Source organism: Urtica dioica, chromosome 3, assembly GCF_054948205.1.
Source record: "Urtica dioica subsp. dioica isolate 48M chromosome 3, U.dioica_male_clone48M_v1_H2, whole genome shotgun sequence".
NCBI lineage: Eukaryota > Viridiplantae > Streptophyta > Magnoliopsida > Rosales > Urticaceae > Urtica > Urtica dioica.
In genome coordinates this window covers 38,259,763-38,271,294 of record NC_142758.1, presented here as the reverse complement: position 1 = coordinate 38,271,294, position 11,532 = coordinate 38,259,763, and the positions used below count along the sequence as shown (strand labels likewise).

The window sequence follows — 11,532 nt, the reverse complement described above, 5'->3', positions numbered from 1 at the left end:
TTGACGTATATTTAAAATGTGCCTTTAACGGGTAGAATTTCATACGGTGGGACCAGTATCTTGAAGATTGTCACATCGAAATTTGACACTCTTAGTCTCACAGATCGAGTTGTCGGACCTTCATTCGAGCAATGACATGTGTCACTACTACAAATGTTGGATTCTACAACCCATATTCTACAACGCTTACGGTTAAGTGTTGTAGAAACTGGTTGCTTCTACAACGCTTATGGCTAAGCGTTGTAGAAGCATGTTGCTTCTACAACGCTTATGGCTAAGCGTTGTAGAAGCATGTTGCTTCTACAACGCTTATGGCTAAGCGTTGTAGAAGCTTGGTGTTTCTGCAATGCTCATGGCTAAGCGTTGTAGAAGCTTGGTGTTTCTGTTGGAATTGATCTAGGGTTTACGAAAAAGTTTAACGCTTCGGTAAGCGGTGGAATTTTAAAAAATTTCTTTTGACAAGTAAAACGATTTTACTAACCTAGACAAAGAGCAATCACATGTAAATAAAAACTATTATGAGCATAAATAATTTACAAACCTTTTTAGGATCTTGAACGTGGATGAGCCTTCGGAAGGTTGAAAACGTTCGTCTCTCTCGCAGCACGTCTCTCTTTTTTCCTGGTCAACTCAAGCAACCACGATGGTATCTATCACAAGAATCACTCGAGAAAAATAGGAATTAGTGTGTGGGCACTTTTAAACACTACGACTCAAGAACAAGTCTTAAAGTCGAAGAGCTAAAAACGCTAGGTCAAATGAGGACCTAGGTGCCAAAACAAAAACGAAAAGAACTTAGAGAGAGAAGGAGAGAGGGGCGGCCAAGCTAGAGAGAGAAACTCTCAATCTCTAAAACTTGGGATGAATGAAATGAAAAGAATAAGGCTCCTATTTATAGGAGAGGCTTTACCTTCAATAAGGTAGTTTCCTCTTCTATAGAATATCACATATTCATGAGCCAATTTCCTCTTTTCCTTCATGAGTCACACGACCAAGAGGATCCAAGTGTATCCTTGGATTCGTTTCCTCTTTTATTTGCTTCTCCCTTGCCCCATTTGGCCGCCCATATTGATTTCCTCTTAGGGGAAATTTGTTTCCTCTTTTTCTTTTGGCAAGTATCTTCATACATTTATGCACAAAATATTCTCTCTTTTCCTTTGGGTAGTGGGCGCCCAACACCTTCTAGAAAGGCCTTCTAGAAGCTTTTCCATTTGTTCATGACAACATGAAAAAAGGCCCATTAAGAATTTTCAATAAAATTCTTATGAAATGAAATTAATCCACAAGGCCCAATTAAACTAACTTGGCCGAGTGGGTTTAAGTCATCAAATGACCTTTTCAAAAAATTTATTGACATTCATTTCATCCTATGTCCAAAAAGACAAAAATACCCTTTTGACAATTTTCACAAAATTGTCTCGTTCTTGTTTTGACTTAGCTTCTAGTTTAACTATTCCTACTCGATATCATTTGTGATATTGACCTCATGGATCCAAATGAACAAAGCTTGAGCTAAACACTTGGACTCAAAAGTTCACAAACCTTTTCTAAGTTTAGCTTAATGTCAACTGACTCCACTAAACGGTTGACACTGAAAATCTCTCGGTTCAAATGGATTTATTTTCTAATCAAGAATTCAACCAAATTATGATGAGCGAATCCACTGAATATCATCTATGTTTACCCTTCATGAATATCATCAGCTAGTCAGGATTTACAAAATTACCATTTTACCCTTATAGCTGTTATTTCCTCAACTCCTTTGTCGCTTGTGAATAAGATAGAAACAATGTATTGACGAGGAGCTAACAAGTCACATTGTTTCATCCAAAAGAGTCACGACTCAATTTGGACACTGGCTAGTTCATTTATTCACATTCCAAGGAACAAAGCATGAGGTGATATACATTGCATTTCAGCAATCTTGTACATGAATTCCATATCTATGAGAACTTCACAAAGTTACTCATGAAATTCTCACAACTTAGTACTTCACCAATAGGTCCTGTTCGAAATCACATAGTGATTCCGAACTCTGACTTTCTCAAATGAGAATACGTAAGCTGTGAAATGGCATGTCTCATTTTAGGATTAAGGTAAGCACGATGCAATTCATACGTAGTGACTTCGAGACATAAGAGGTTAAATGGTTTGTTCTTATTTTGTCTCTAGAAGTGCACTAGTCAATTCAGTACCTTCGGAAGATACCTAGAAGAACTATAGAGTCTCCAACTCTCAATGCCCCATAACCAGACATCATAGATTCTCCTAACAATCGTACTGAGGTCAATAGTCCTTTCACCCTTAGATTGCGAATATATCGTTTTAAGAAAACTACGAAGAGTTTGTTCATGCAAATCTACATTTGTCTCTTCCTAAGTTGTTAAGTTTGTTTATGGACTAAAGACTAATGTTTTATCATAAAGCTTCAAACAGACAAGGAAGAATGAATGAACGTTTCAACTTTTTATTAATGAATAAGCAATTACAAGCAAGACTCTTCGTGAGACTTTATTACATCAAATGTGCAAAATAAAGACTACAACTCTTCTTGTGGGCACCATTGACAACAGTTTCTACAACGCTTATTATAAGTGTTGTAGAAGCTTGGTGTTTCTACAACACTTATTATAACTGTTGTAAAATTTCACCATATTTCAGATTTCCCACAACACTTAGACTATCCGTTGTAGAATCCTCGCCGCGGCGACATGTTTTTATCTCCGCGACTAGAACTTTCTACAACGGATAATCTAAGCGTTGTAGGATTAGTGAAATTTAATAAAACCTTGCCGCGGCGAGAATTCTTCTACGCTGCGGCGAGAACCTTCAACAACGGATATCTATAAATCTTGAACACGGGTGACATGAAGTCATCATCAATAAATCCAGCAAAAAGTTGCATGATTCACGATCATCTTCGGCTCTGATACCAACTGATGCAGCGGAATTTTTTGTTGATGAGATAAATGGACTACGATTATTGATTCGACGCACGAATACCCAATCGAAGAACCTTCCTCCACCTATTGATTCGCTCACGAATACTAGGTCTCGGGCATCAAATCGAGTCCTCACAAGAACACACGAATTTGGGGATAAAAACACAAATGTTTTAATTTTTTTTTATCATTCATAATCTATTTTTTTTACAAAATAGGTGCTCAAGATTTATAGATGCATCAAGAGATTTTTCATAATCCAAAACTGAATATTAATAGATCAAATTAAATCTACTTAACACAATAATAAAAACTAGACTTAAGTAAATTGAGAAGAACACAAACGTCATTTTGAAAGCCTAAACGTCAGAATTTGGCTTAAATCCCGAGACCCAACTTTGTGAGTCTTGTTTACTAGGTCGATTCCACTCAGAACACACTACTCTTTTGTCCGTTTCGGTGATCCCAACATTCTTGAAACTGTAGCCCAGTTTTCCCTGTCATTCTCCCCGTGTTTGACATAATTCGTCCCCGAATTCGATGCATCTTCAGGTGTTGTGGAAGGAGAAGGATTTTCTTGATGAACTCCAGAGATCGAAGCTCCACCTCAAATAAACTGGACATATTAATAAAGTCTTCGTGAACTCCATGAGCTTGATTGATCATTGAGATGAATGTTATCTTCACTTCTTCTTTTGTCTCTATTTCATTAAAAATTTGGCTGCTCAAATGCTCACCAATGATTTCTTATTCATCATCGCTTTCATCGTAGATCGGATCACCGATTACCTCGAAGAAATATTCTTCATCTTCTTCGTTGTCAATCTTGAACACGCGTGACATGAAGTCATCATCAATAAATCCAGCAAAAAGTTGCATGATTCACGATCATCTTCGGCTTTGATACCAACTGATGCAGCAAAATTTTTTGTTGATGAGATAAATGGACTACGATTGTTGATTCGATGCACAAATACCCAATCGAAGAACCTTCCTCCACCTATTGATTCGCTCACGAATACTAGATCTTGGGCACCAAATCGGGTCCTCACAAGAACACACGAATTTGGGGATAAAAACACAAATGTTTTAATTTTTTTCATTCATAATCTATTTTTTACAAAATAGGTGCTCAAGATTTATAGATGCATCAAGAGATTTTCATAATCCAAAACTGAATATTAATAGATCAAATTAAATCTACTTAACACAATAATAAAAACTAGAATTAAGTAAATTGAGAAGAACACAAACGTCATTTTGAAAGCCTAAACGTCAGAATTTGGCTTAAATCCCGAGACCCAACTTTGTGAGTCTTGTTTACTAGGTCGATTCCACTCAGAACACACTACTCTTTTGTCCGTTTCGGTGATCCCAACATTCTTGAAACTGTAGCCCAGTTTGCCCTGCATCAGAGTACGAGGCTATCTCCGAGATCGAATTACAATTCGGTTCTAGCATCGATAATCAAGTGCCGATGATGCATTCAAGGTTCAGCGGCGTAGTCATTATGAGCACAGACATCGAGAAGATTCTCAGTAAAAAACGGTAACTACTTTTAACTTAAAAACGTTTATGTCACTAACTTTGAAATATTAACAAAACAAAAAATTGTAGTTGGGCGTTCTTCAGATGCTGAGAGCACGAGCCGCAGAGAACAAAATTTACACATTGCTAGAGACAGAGATTAGCAAATCTCTCTATCCGAAAGATGTCGAGGATTATGACGTGGCAGAGCCACATAATATTGATGAGGAGATTGACCTAGTAGCGTCTATGACGAAGGATGCCGATGTGACGAAAATGACGATTCGAACGAAGACTTCGACTTGGACGAAGAACATGTTTCAGGAAAACACACGTCCCATGAAAACTTGTACTCCATTCGTGGTTGATATTTTTCACACGTGACACATAATCACTACTACAAAAAAAATATTTTTGGAAGCGGACGAATATTGGATGCGACTAGTCGCATCCAAAACTTACATCGAATACACTTTTGGATGTGACTAGTCGCATCCAATGGAGTCACCGTGAATCAAAAAAATCTCGCTCAATTAAGTAAGAGTGTATAAGTTTGAATGCAACTAGTCGCATCCAATGCTTTGATTCGACTTTGGGATGCGACAAAGTCGCATCCGAAAGTCAAATTTTTTAGCGGTATGTATTTCCCATTCTCCTATATCTAGAGCTTATATCTAGAGCTTATATCTATAGCTTTGGATGCGACTTTGTCGCATCCAAATATTAGGTCAGTTCACGCATTTAACTTCTTCTTCCTCGCCCATTCTCCTCATTTCGGCCTCCACCTGCAAAACGACAGAAAAAAAGAAGAAAACTTCCTCATTTCGGCCGAACCTCTCCACCTCTCTGGCCATCCACCTCCGCCACTACTCCGCGCTCACCTCTTCGGTTACAAAATCCACCTCCTCTCCGGCTACCTCTTCTTCCACAGTCTCTCCGGCCACGCCGTCCTCTCCGGCCACAGCATCTCCTCTCCAGCCACGCCGTCCTCTCCGGCCACAGCCTCTCCTCTCGCAATCCTCACGCCGTCCTCACGCTAACGCTCCATGCCGTCGTCCTCTCGCTGGAGCATCAGCACCGTCGCAAGGCCGCCCAGCCGCACCCGAAGCTCCTCCTATCCTCGGCCGACACAAAGGTAATTCTTTATTTCTTATTTCTCGTTCGTCCAATTTCCAGAATTTTAGTGTGATAAACGGACGTGGACAACCTTGTAATTGTTCGAGATTAATTTTGTTGTTAATTTTCCTGGATAGTAGGCTTTATGGGCTATCTAAAACATCTAAGAACCCAAAAATCCATCAGATATTGAATGAGATATGAATTTTTGAAACCAGTGATTCAAAGTTGCGATTTTGAAATTTCCAGAACAGCGACAATGAATTGCGGGCTGTTTTTGAGATAGTTTTTTTCATTCAAATATTTCATGTAACATCTCATTGGAAAGGTATGGAAGTAAGTCTCGTTATGAAACTAGAATCGTTGGATTTCGAGCTGTGTAGCCGAAGTTATGATATGTTCTTTACCTTGTGTCGAAACTGAAATTGTTGGTTCGATTTCCAGAATTTCTGTCTTATAACTGGACGTGTACAGCCTGCTGTAGTTCGAGATTAATTTTATTGTTAATTTACTTGGATAGTAGGCTTTATTGGCTTTCTAAATTGACCAAGCGCATAAAAATCCATTGAGTTTTGAATTAGTTATGAATTTTTGAAAAATACTGACGAGAATCATGCGAAACAGGAATCCGAAGCGTGTAACAGGAATCCGACCTCCACGCGGACAAGCCAAAGCTCTCCCTCTCTCGCTCGATAGGTTAGTTAATATATATATATATATATATATATATATATATATATATATATCAGTTTAGTTCTACATAATGTTAGTGTTTAATTAGTTCTCTAATTAATTGTAAATGTTAATTTATTGCTTAATTAGTTTAGTAACATGTTTAGGTTATTTGGTTTTGATTACTTTAGGTTATTTGATTAATTTTGAGTAATTGTGATGAAATTGTAATTTGTCCTAGTGAATTCAAATGGTAGCCAGCTAATTTTATGACACAAAACAAAAAAAAAAATAAATAATAATAATAAATTTCAATCATGACACAAAAGTTAATCAAATTTCAACCCAAAAACATGTAACTTTTCCTCAACAATGGAGTCTAACTTCTCAGCCATCTCGGGCGTCAGATGGTTATGCCAATCTCCGACCTCGCCGCGCCGGAAAAACGTCCGATTGGCCTCGCCGGATGAAAGCTTCCCGGTCTTGTTCACCTCCAAATTGCTGAGACTCTCAAAGCTACACAGCTTCAAAACATTCTCGACCTCACCATCGTCCTCCTCTTCCTTGGTGAAAGGGCATCCAATGAACTCGGCCAAATTTTTGACGTGAAAGCTAGGGTTTCTCTTCATGTCCTCAAACCTCAAGAACATGACTTTCTCTGGCCTGTCCAAGCTCTCCTTCCAATAGCCCAAGAAATGGTCCCAAAACGGGCCGTAAATGCTCACTCCGCCGCAGAACTTGTCGAAGCACTCCTCCATTGGGTTCTCCCCCGAGCCCTCGGGTCTCAGCTTGTTGGTGAAGTGGTAAAAAGACACGAATATGTCCTTAGGGTTTCGGCAGAGGTAGACGATCTTCGAGGCCGAGATCTTAACCGAGTCAGGGAGAGAGGCGAAAGGCAGGTGGGTCCCGAGAAGCCTGGGGTGGCGATCACCGTCGCCGTCGCTGACGTGGTGACCGAGCTCCAAGAAGGGCACGAGGGAGTGAGGGTTTTGGGACAGCAAAGGGTGTGGTTTTCCGATAGCCGGTCTTCGGTTGAGGAGAGAGAAAGCGATGGCCTTGAGCCACGTGGTGCCGGATTTGGGGCTCGTGCTGAGGATGATATCGGAGTCGAGTGACTGGAAGCTCTTCTGGCATGAGAGAGCTCCTTGGACCTGCGTTGTGGTGTGCCAAAAGCCTTGGTATTGATGGAGATCAGCGACGACCCAGCCTTTTGCTCTCGGCATAGATAGAACTTGGTCTTTGAACTCTTCGGAGATTTGGTCTTGTTGCAAGTACTTGGGCTTCTCCAAGGGATCGAGTTTAAGGGTAGAACTGGCCATCGTTGTTATTGGAGATTTTGAGATATGTTAGTGCAACTATAGTGTATATGGCTAGCTAGGTTTTATTTCTTATTATAGATAATACCCAATAGAAATTATGCAAAAAAAAAAAAAAAAGCCAATAGAAACTGTAAAGTAATTTTCTGCGATACAAATGGATAGGATAAAAAATAAATAAAAGCTAATGAGTAGAAAAACTCATTATATTATTATAAGATTCTATCTTATGTCTCTAACCAAACTACTGAGTTAATCATCACAAAGATAAAAAATATGACATAAAATTATGTTTGACATAATTATGATGACTTTATGATGATGATGATGCTGTAATTTTATGACAGTATGATAAGATATTGAATATTTGTGATTATATCGTTAATAAAAGAATAGAAACATGACTTGGTGATAATTTTGTCCAAATTTTTATTCTTGTTGATATTCGGTCTAATTATTTGTTCAGAGTATCAAAGAATTTCATCATGACTCTCACCAAGTCTCATTATTTTAACAATCGCAACATTATTTGATGTGGTGATGTAATTAGATATTCAATGTATTCGGAAAATAGTTAAAGTTTATCTTAATTTAGTGAAAAAGTCAAAATGTGTATTTTCAAAAAAAAAATTTATTTCAAGATTAAATTTTTTAAAAGTGATAAATTATTTATAATAATCGTCAAAAATATTTATCTTGGTTGTTGAAAAAGATTTGAAAACATAAATTTTATTGTTTTATTGAAAAATTGAAATTTTAGTTATTTTGCTAATCAATTAGTTTCAAATAATTTTGTACCATTTTTCCTTTATTCTATTGTGCTATCTCTACGGACATAGCTGTTCGAGTTTTTTGTACTTTATAAATCTGCTCAACTTTCCAAAGAACATGAGCTGGCGAGTCTACCAAAACTATTTTTTGTACTCCACAAACAAGGTGTCGATTATTGAGGACCACAGTGCATGTGTAATAACTAAAAAGTAAATTTCATTAATTTACTTGGCTTATATTTAAATCTAGTAAGTCAAAATTCATGCATCTAATAATTGCGATAAAATCACAACCAATACCCGATTTGCAAGTACTAAGAGTCTTTCCTCTTTGAATCTATAGGCGGCGTTTTTTTCTCTCTCTTTCTTTTTTCTTTTAAGAGAGCATTTTGTTTAATCACGAAGATAAGATATCGCACACAATGTATCGACAGTGTGTCCGACAACTTGTTTAAACATAAATAATGGATATTCAACAAAAAGTGCGATAACGAAAGGACACACAATATGGTTATCCGGTTCGGTGCAATGTCATCTACGTCTGGGGTTTCTCAGCCAGTGGAAATGAATTCACTATACAGTAGTCAATAGTACAACCAATGTCTTATATGATTACAACTACAAATCAAAACCCTAGAAACTATTACCACAAGTGATTACCAAGTGCAGGGACTCCCCCTGAATTTGAGACCCCTCTCAATTCCACTCTTCAAGCACACGCCTATGCTTGGACGACATCAGTATTCAATCGCACGTTAATCTTCAATCACACATAAACACATAACCCAAATCACTCAAACACTCAATATTCTCGAACAATATTTGATGAATGACACCGCTCAACACAATCCAACTAGTTTTTCAATCCGCCAATCTTGCACGTCTATGAACCCTAATTGTTTTGTCAAAAGCGTCAAGGCTGCTAAGGGGGGAGCGCTCGGCTTTTATAGCAGTCATACAAATCGGGAAGTGAATCTAGGGTTTTTCCTTACCCATACTCGCAAGAATATCACTCAATAAAGTCACCAGCGAGGCAATCTGGTAAAACCAGAAACTTGCCAGAATAGCAGTCTGCGCACAAGAGGAATGATGTCTCAATAGAAGCTGGAGCATGATGACCGACATCTTACCTTACAACTTGCGCTAAAAAATAAAGCCAACTTATAAGGTGACAACAATCTCCCCCTTTGGCTATTTTTTAGGCAAGCACTTTTAGAGCAGTTCTCAACCAAGCATCATGACCGGAAAAGAGCGTCAAAATAAATGACCCTCATGACGCCTCTCCCTCTGATTTCCACAAAAACATACCAAAGGCAAGGATCGACCATGACAAAGGGAGGAAAAAAAATCTGAACACAGAGAGAGAGAACTGAAAGCAACAGATAGATATCCAAAATATATCATAACATAGTCTGAAACATATAGCATACCGTAGAAAAAGTTGGCTGATCATAAAGTAGTCAAGGAAAAATAGCCAGTAGATAAAAATATGATAGTTACAGACCCAAAACAAACACACATGTCAGAAGCAGAAGACTAAGTAGAGATGTCTTCATTCTAATTCTTCGGCCTCTTCAGACTCACTTTCACCAGAGACTTCACCTTCTTCATCATCAGAGTCATCACCTTCCTTGTCGGCTCTTTGCTGGGAGGTAGAGGTGCCATCCTTACCGGGAGAAAGAAGTAATATCTCGCACAAGACCCTCAGAGACGGATTTCCTGTGAGAGAGCGGGTCTCAATGGTCTTCTTGAGGACATCAATTTCCTCACAAAGTTCCTTCAGGACGTTCCTTTGCACCTCATCAGAAACAGAGCCCATCTTCAACAAGCTGCCAGAGGCGACAGATGTCGCGACAGATGGTCTGACAAGGTCACGAGCATGCTTCCCTTCGAAAAGCTTGTGACTGAAGGTGAGAACACTTGGCCTTTTCCCTGCCACGTTAGAGCTACGCAAGATGTTCGAGTTTTGCTTGAGCAGAACACTGGTGATGAGAGGTGGAAACCCAATAGGCAGCTTCACGGCGTAGGACTTGGCATGTTTTTCCAAGTGATCAACAACAAAAACTCTGAAGTCAAAGGACGAGAGAGTACCTATTTGAAAGATCAAACAGGCGAGCTCAGACATGATACTGAAGCCGTGCGAGGAGGGAGCCCAATTGGCGATGCCAATCCGATACAACACTGAGTATTTAGTCGACAAATATGAGGAACCCATTATCCCCATGGAAGGCCAAACCTTCCCCACATCCCCAGAGATTTCCTTGGCAATGGTGTCCAAGGAGGGAATACGATCAGCTGTGGTGATCTTTCCTCTTCCACGATAGTTGTTGATCGCATCAAGGGAGAAGTCAAAGCAGTGGCCTCTAACGAAGACCTTCTTGTACTCAGGATCATCTGGTGTATCAAAAGTCAAAGAGATATTGACGATGAACTCTACTACCAAAGTGGGGTAGTACACCCCAATATTGGTGAGGTCTTGAGTAGATCAGCATCGTGCAAGATTTCCATGACCACATCAATCTTCTGAGCCTCAGCAGATAACTCCTTCTTAAGGGAAATGACACGATGATACACAAAGCGCCATTTGAGGACTCCATCTTCCTTGTAGAAGGAGACATTGTCCAAAGGAGCCGTCGGAACATTCCTGGGAAGCTTCTGACCCCCCACAGACCTCTTGTTTCCAAGAGCGAGAGACACCATAGGAGCATCTTCTTCAGTCTCAACAGACTCATCAACAACTTGTTCTGTTGTCGGTCGTTTTCGGAAAACCCGAGACGCCGAGAAGGCACGTCGCTCAAAGGGCCGATGGTCAGGCCGAAGGTCCAGAAGAGTGGCAAGCCTTCAAATCCTCGCCCCAAACTCTTGACTCTTTGAGTTGAGCGGAACCCCTCGAGTCGAGACTTGAGTCGGCTCCTCGAGTCGAGCCTCACCCCTCGAGTTGAGACTTGGTTCAGTCTTCTCGAGTCGGGCCTCGCTCCTCGAGTTGAGCCTTGAATCAGTCTCCTCGAGTCGAGCCTCGCTCCTCGAGTTGAGCCTTGAATCAGTCTCATTGAGTCGTGCTTCGCCCCTCGAGTCGAGCCTCGCTCCTCGAGTCGAGCCTTGAGACGGTCTCCTCGAGTCGAGCATCGTTCCTCGAATCGAGCCTCAGCTTGAGCCCTATCCGTCGACAAAATATTTGTGTCATAAACC

At 39.8% G+C, this 11,532-nt stretch overlaps 2 protein-coding genes across 2 annotated transcripts; both read right to left on the bottom strand.

Moving 5' to 3' along the window:
• Nucleotides 1–6,553: 6,553 nt before the first annotated feature.
• LOC149402731 (cytosolic sulfotransferase 12-like) lies at nucleotides 6,554–7,615 on the bottom strand. Its single transcript, XM_089609704.1, has one exon. The coding sequence runs from the start codon at nucleotides 7,574–7,576 to the stop codon at nucleotides 6,587–6,589; it is 990 nt and encodes a 329-aa protein (XP_089465830.1). The 5' UTR covers nucleotides 7,577–7,615; the 3' UTR covers nucleotides 6,554–6,586.
• Nucleotides 7,616–9,895: 2,280 nt separating this feature from the next.
• LOC149402730 (uncharacterized) lies at nucleotides 9,896–11,043 on the bottom strand. The gene is made up of 2 exons (XM_089608507.1): nucleotides 10,800–11,043; nucleotides 9,896–10,737 (listed from the first exon to the last, which is right to left on the bottom strand). Exons 1-2 carry the CDS (start codon nucleotides 11,041–11,043, stop codon nucleotides 9,896–9,898), a joined length of 1,086 nt encoding a protein of 361 aa, XP_089464633.1.
• Nucleotides 11,044–11,532: the final 489 nt, after the last annotated feature.

Coding starts and splice junctions, on each gene's coding strand:
- LOC149402731 (XM_089609704.1), bottom strand. CDS start 7,576: ATGGCCAGTTCTACCCTTAAACTCGATCCCTTGGAGAAGCCCAAGTAC.
- LOC149402730 (XM_089608507.1), bottom strand. CDS start 11,043: ATGGTGTCTCTCGCTCTTGGAAACAAGAGGTCTGTGGGGGGTCAGAAG. Junction 10,738..10,799: donor GACCTCACCAATATTGGGGT/GTACTACCCCAC, acceptor TTGATACACCAG/ATGATCCTGAGTACAAGAAG.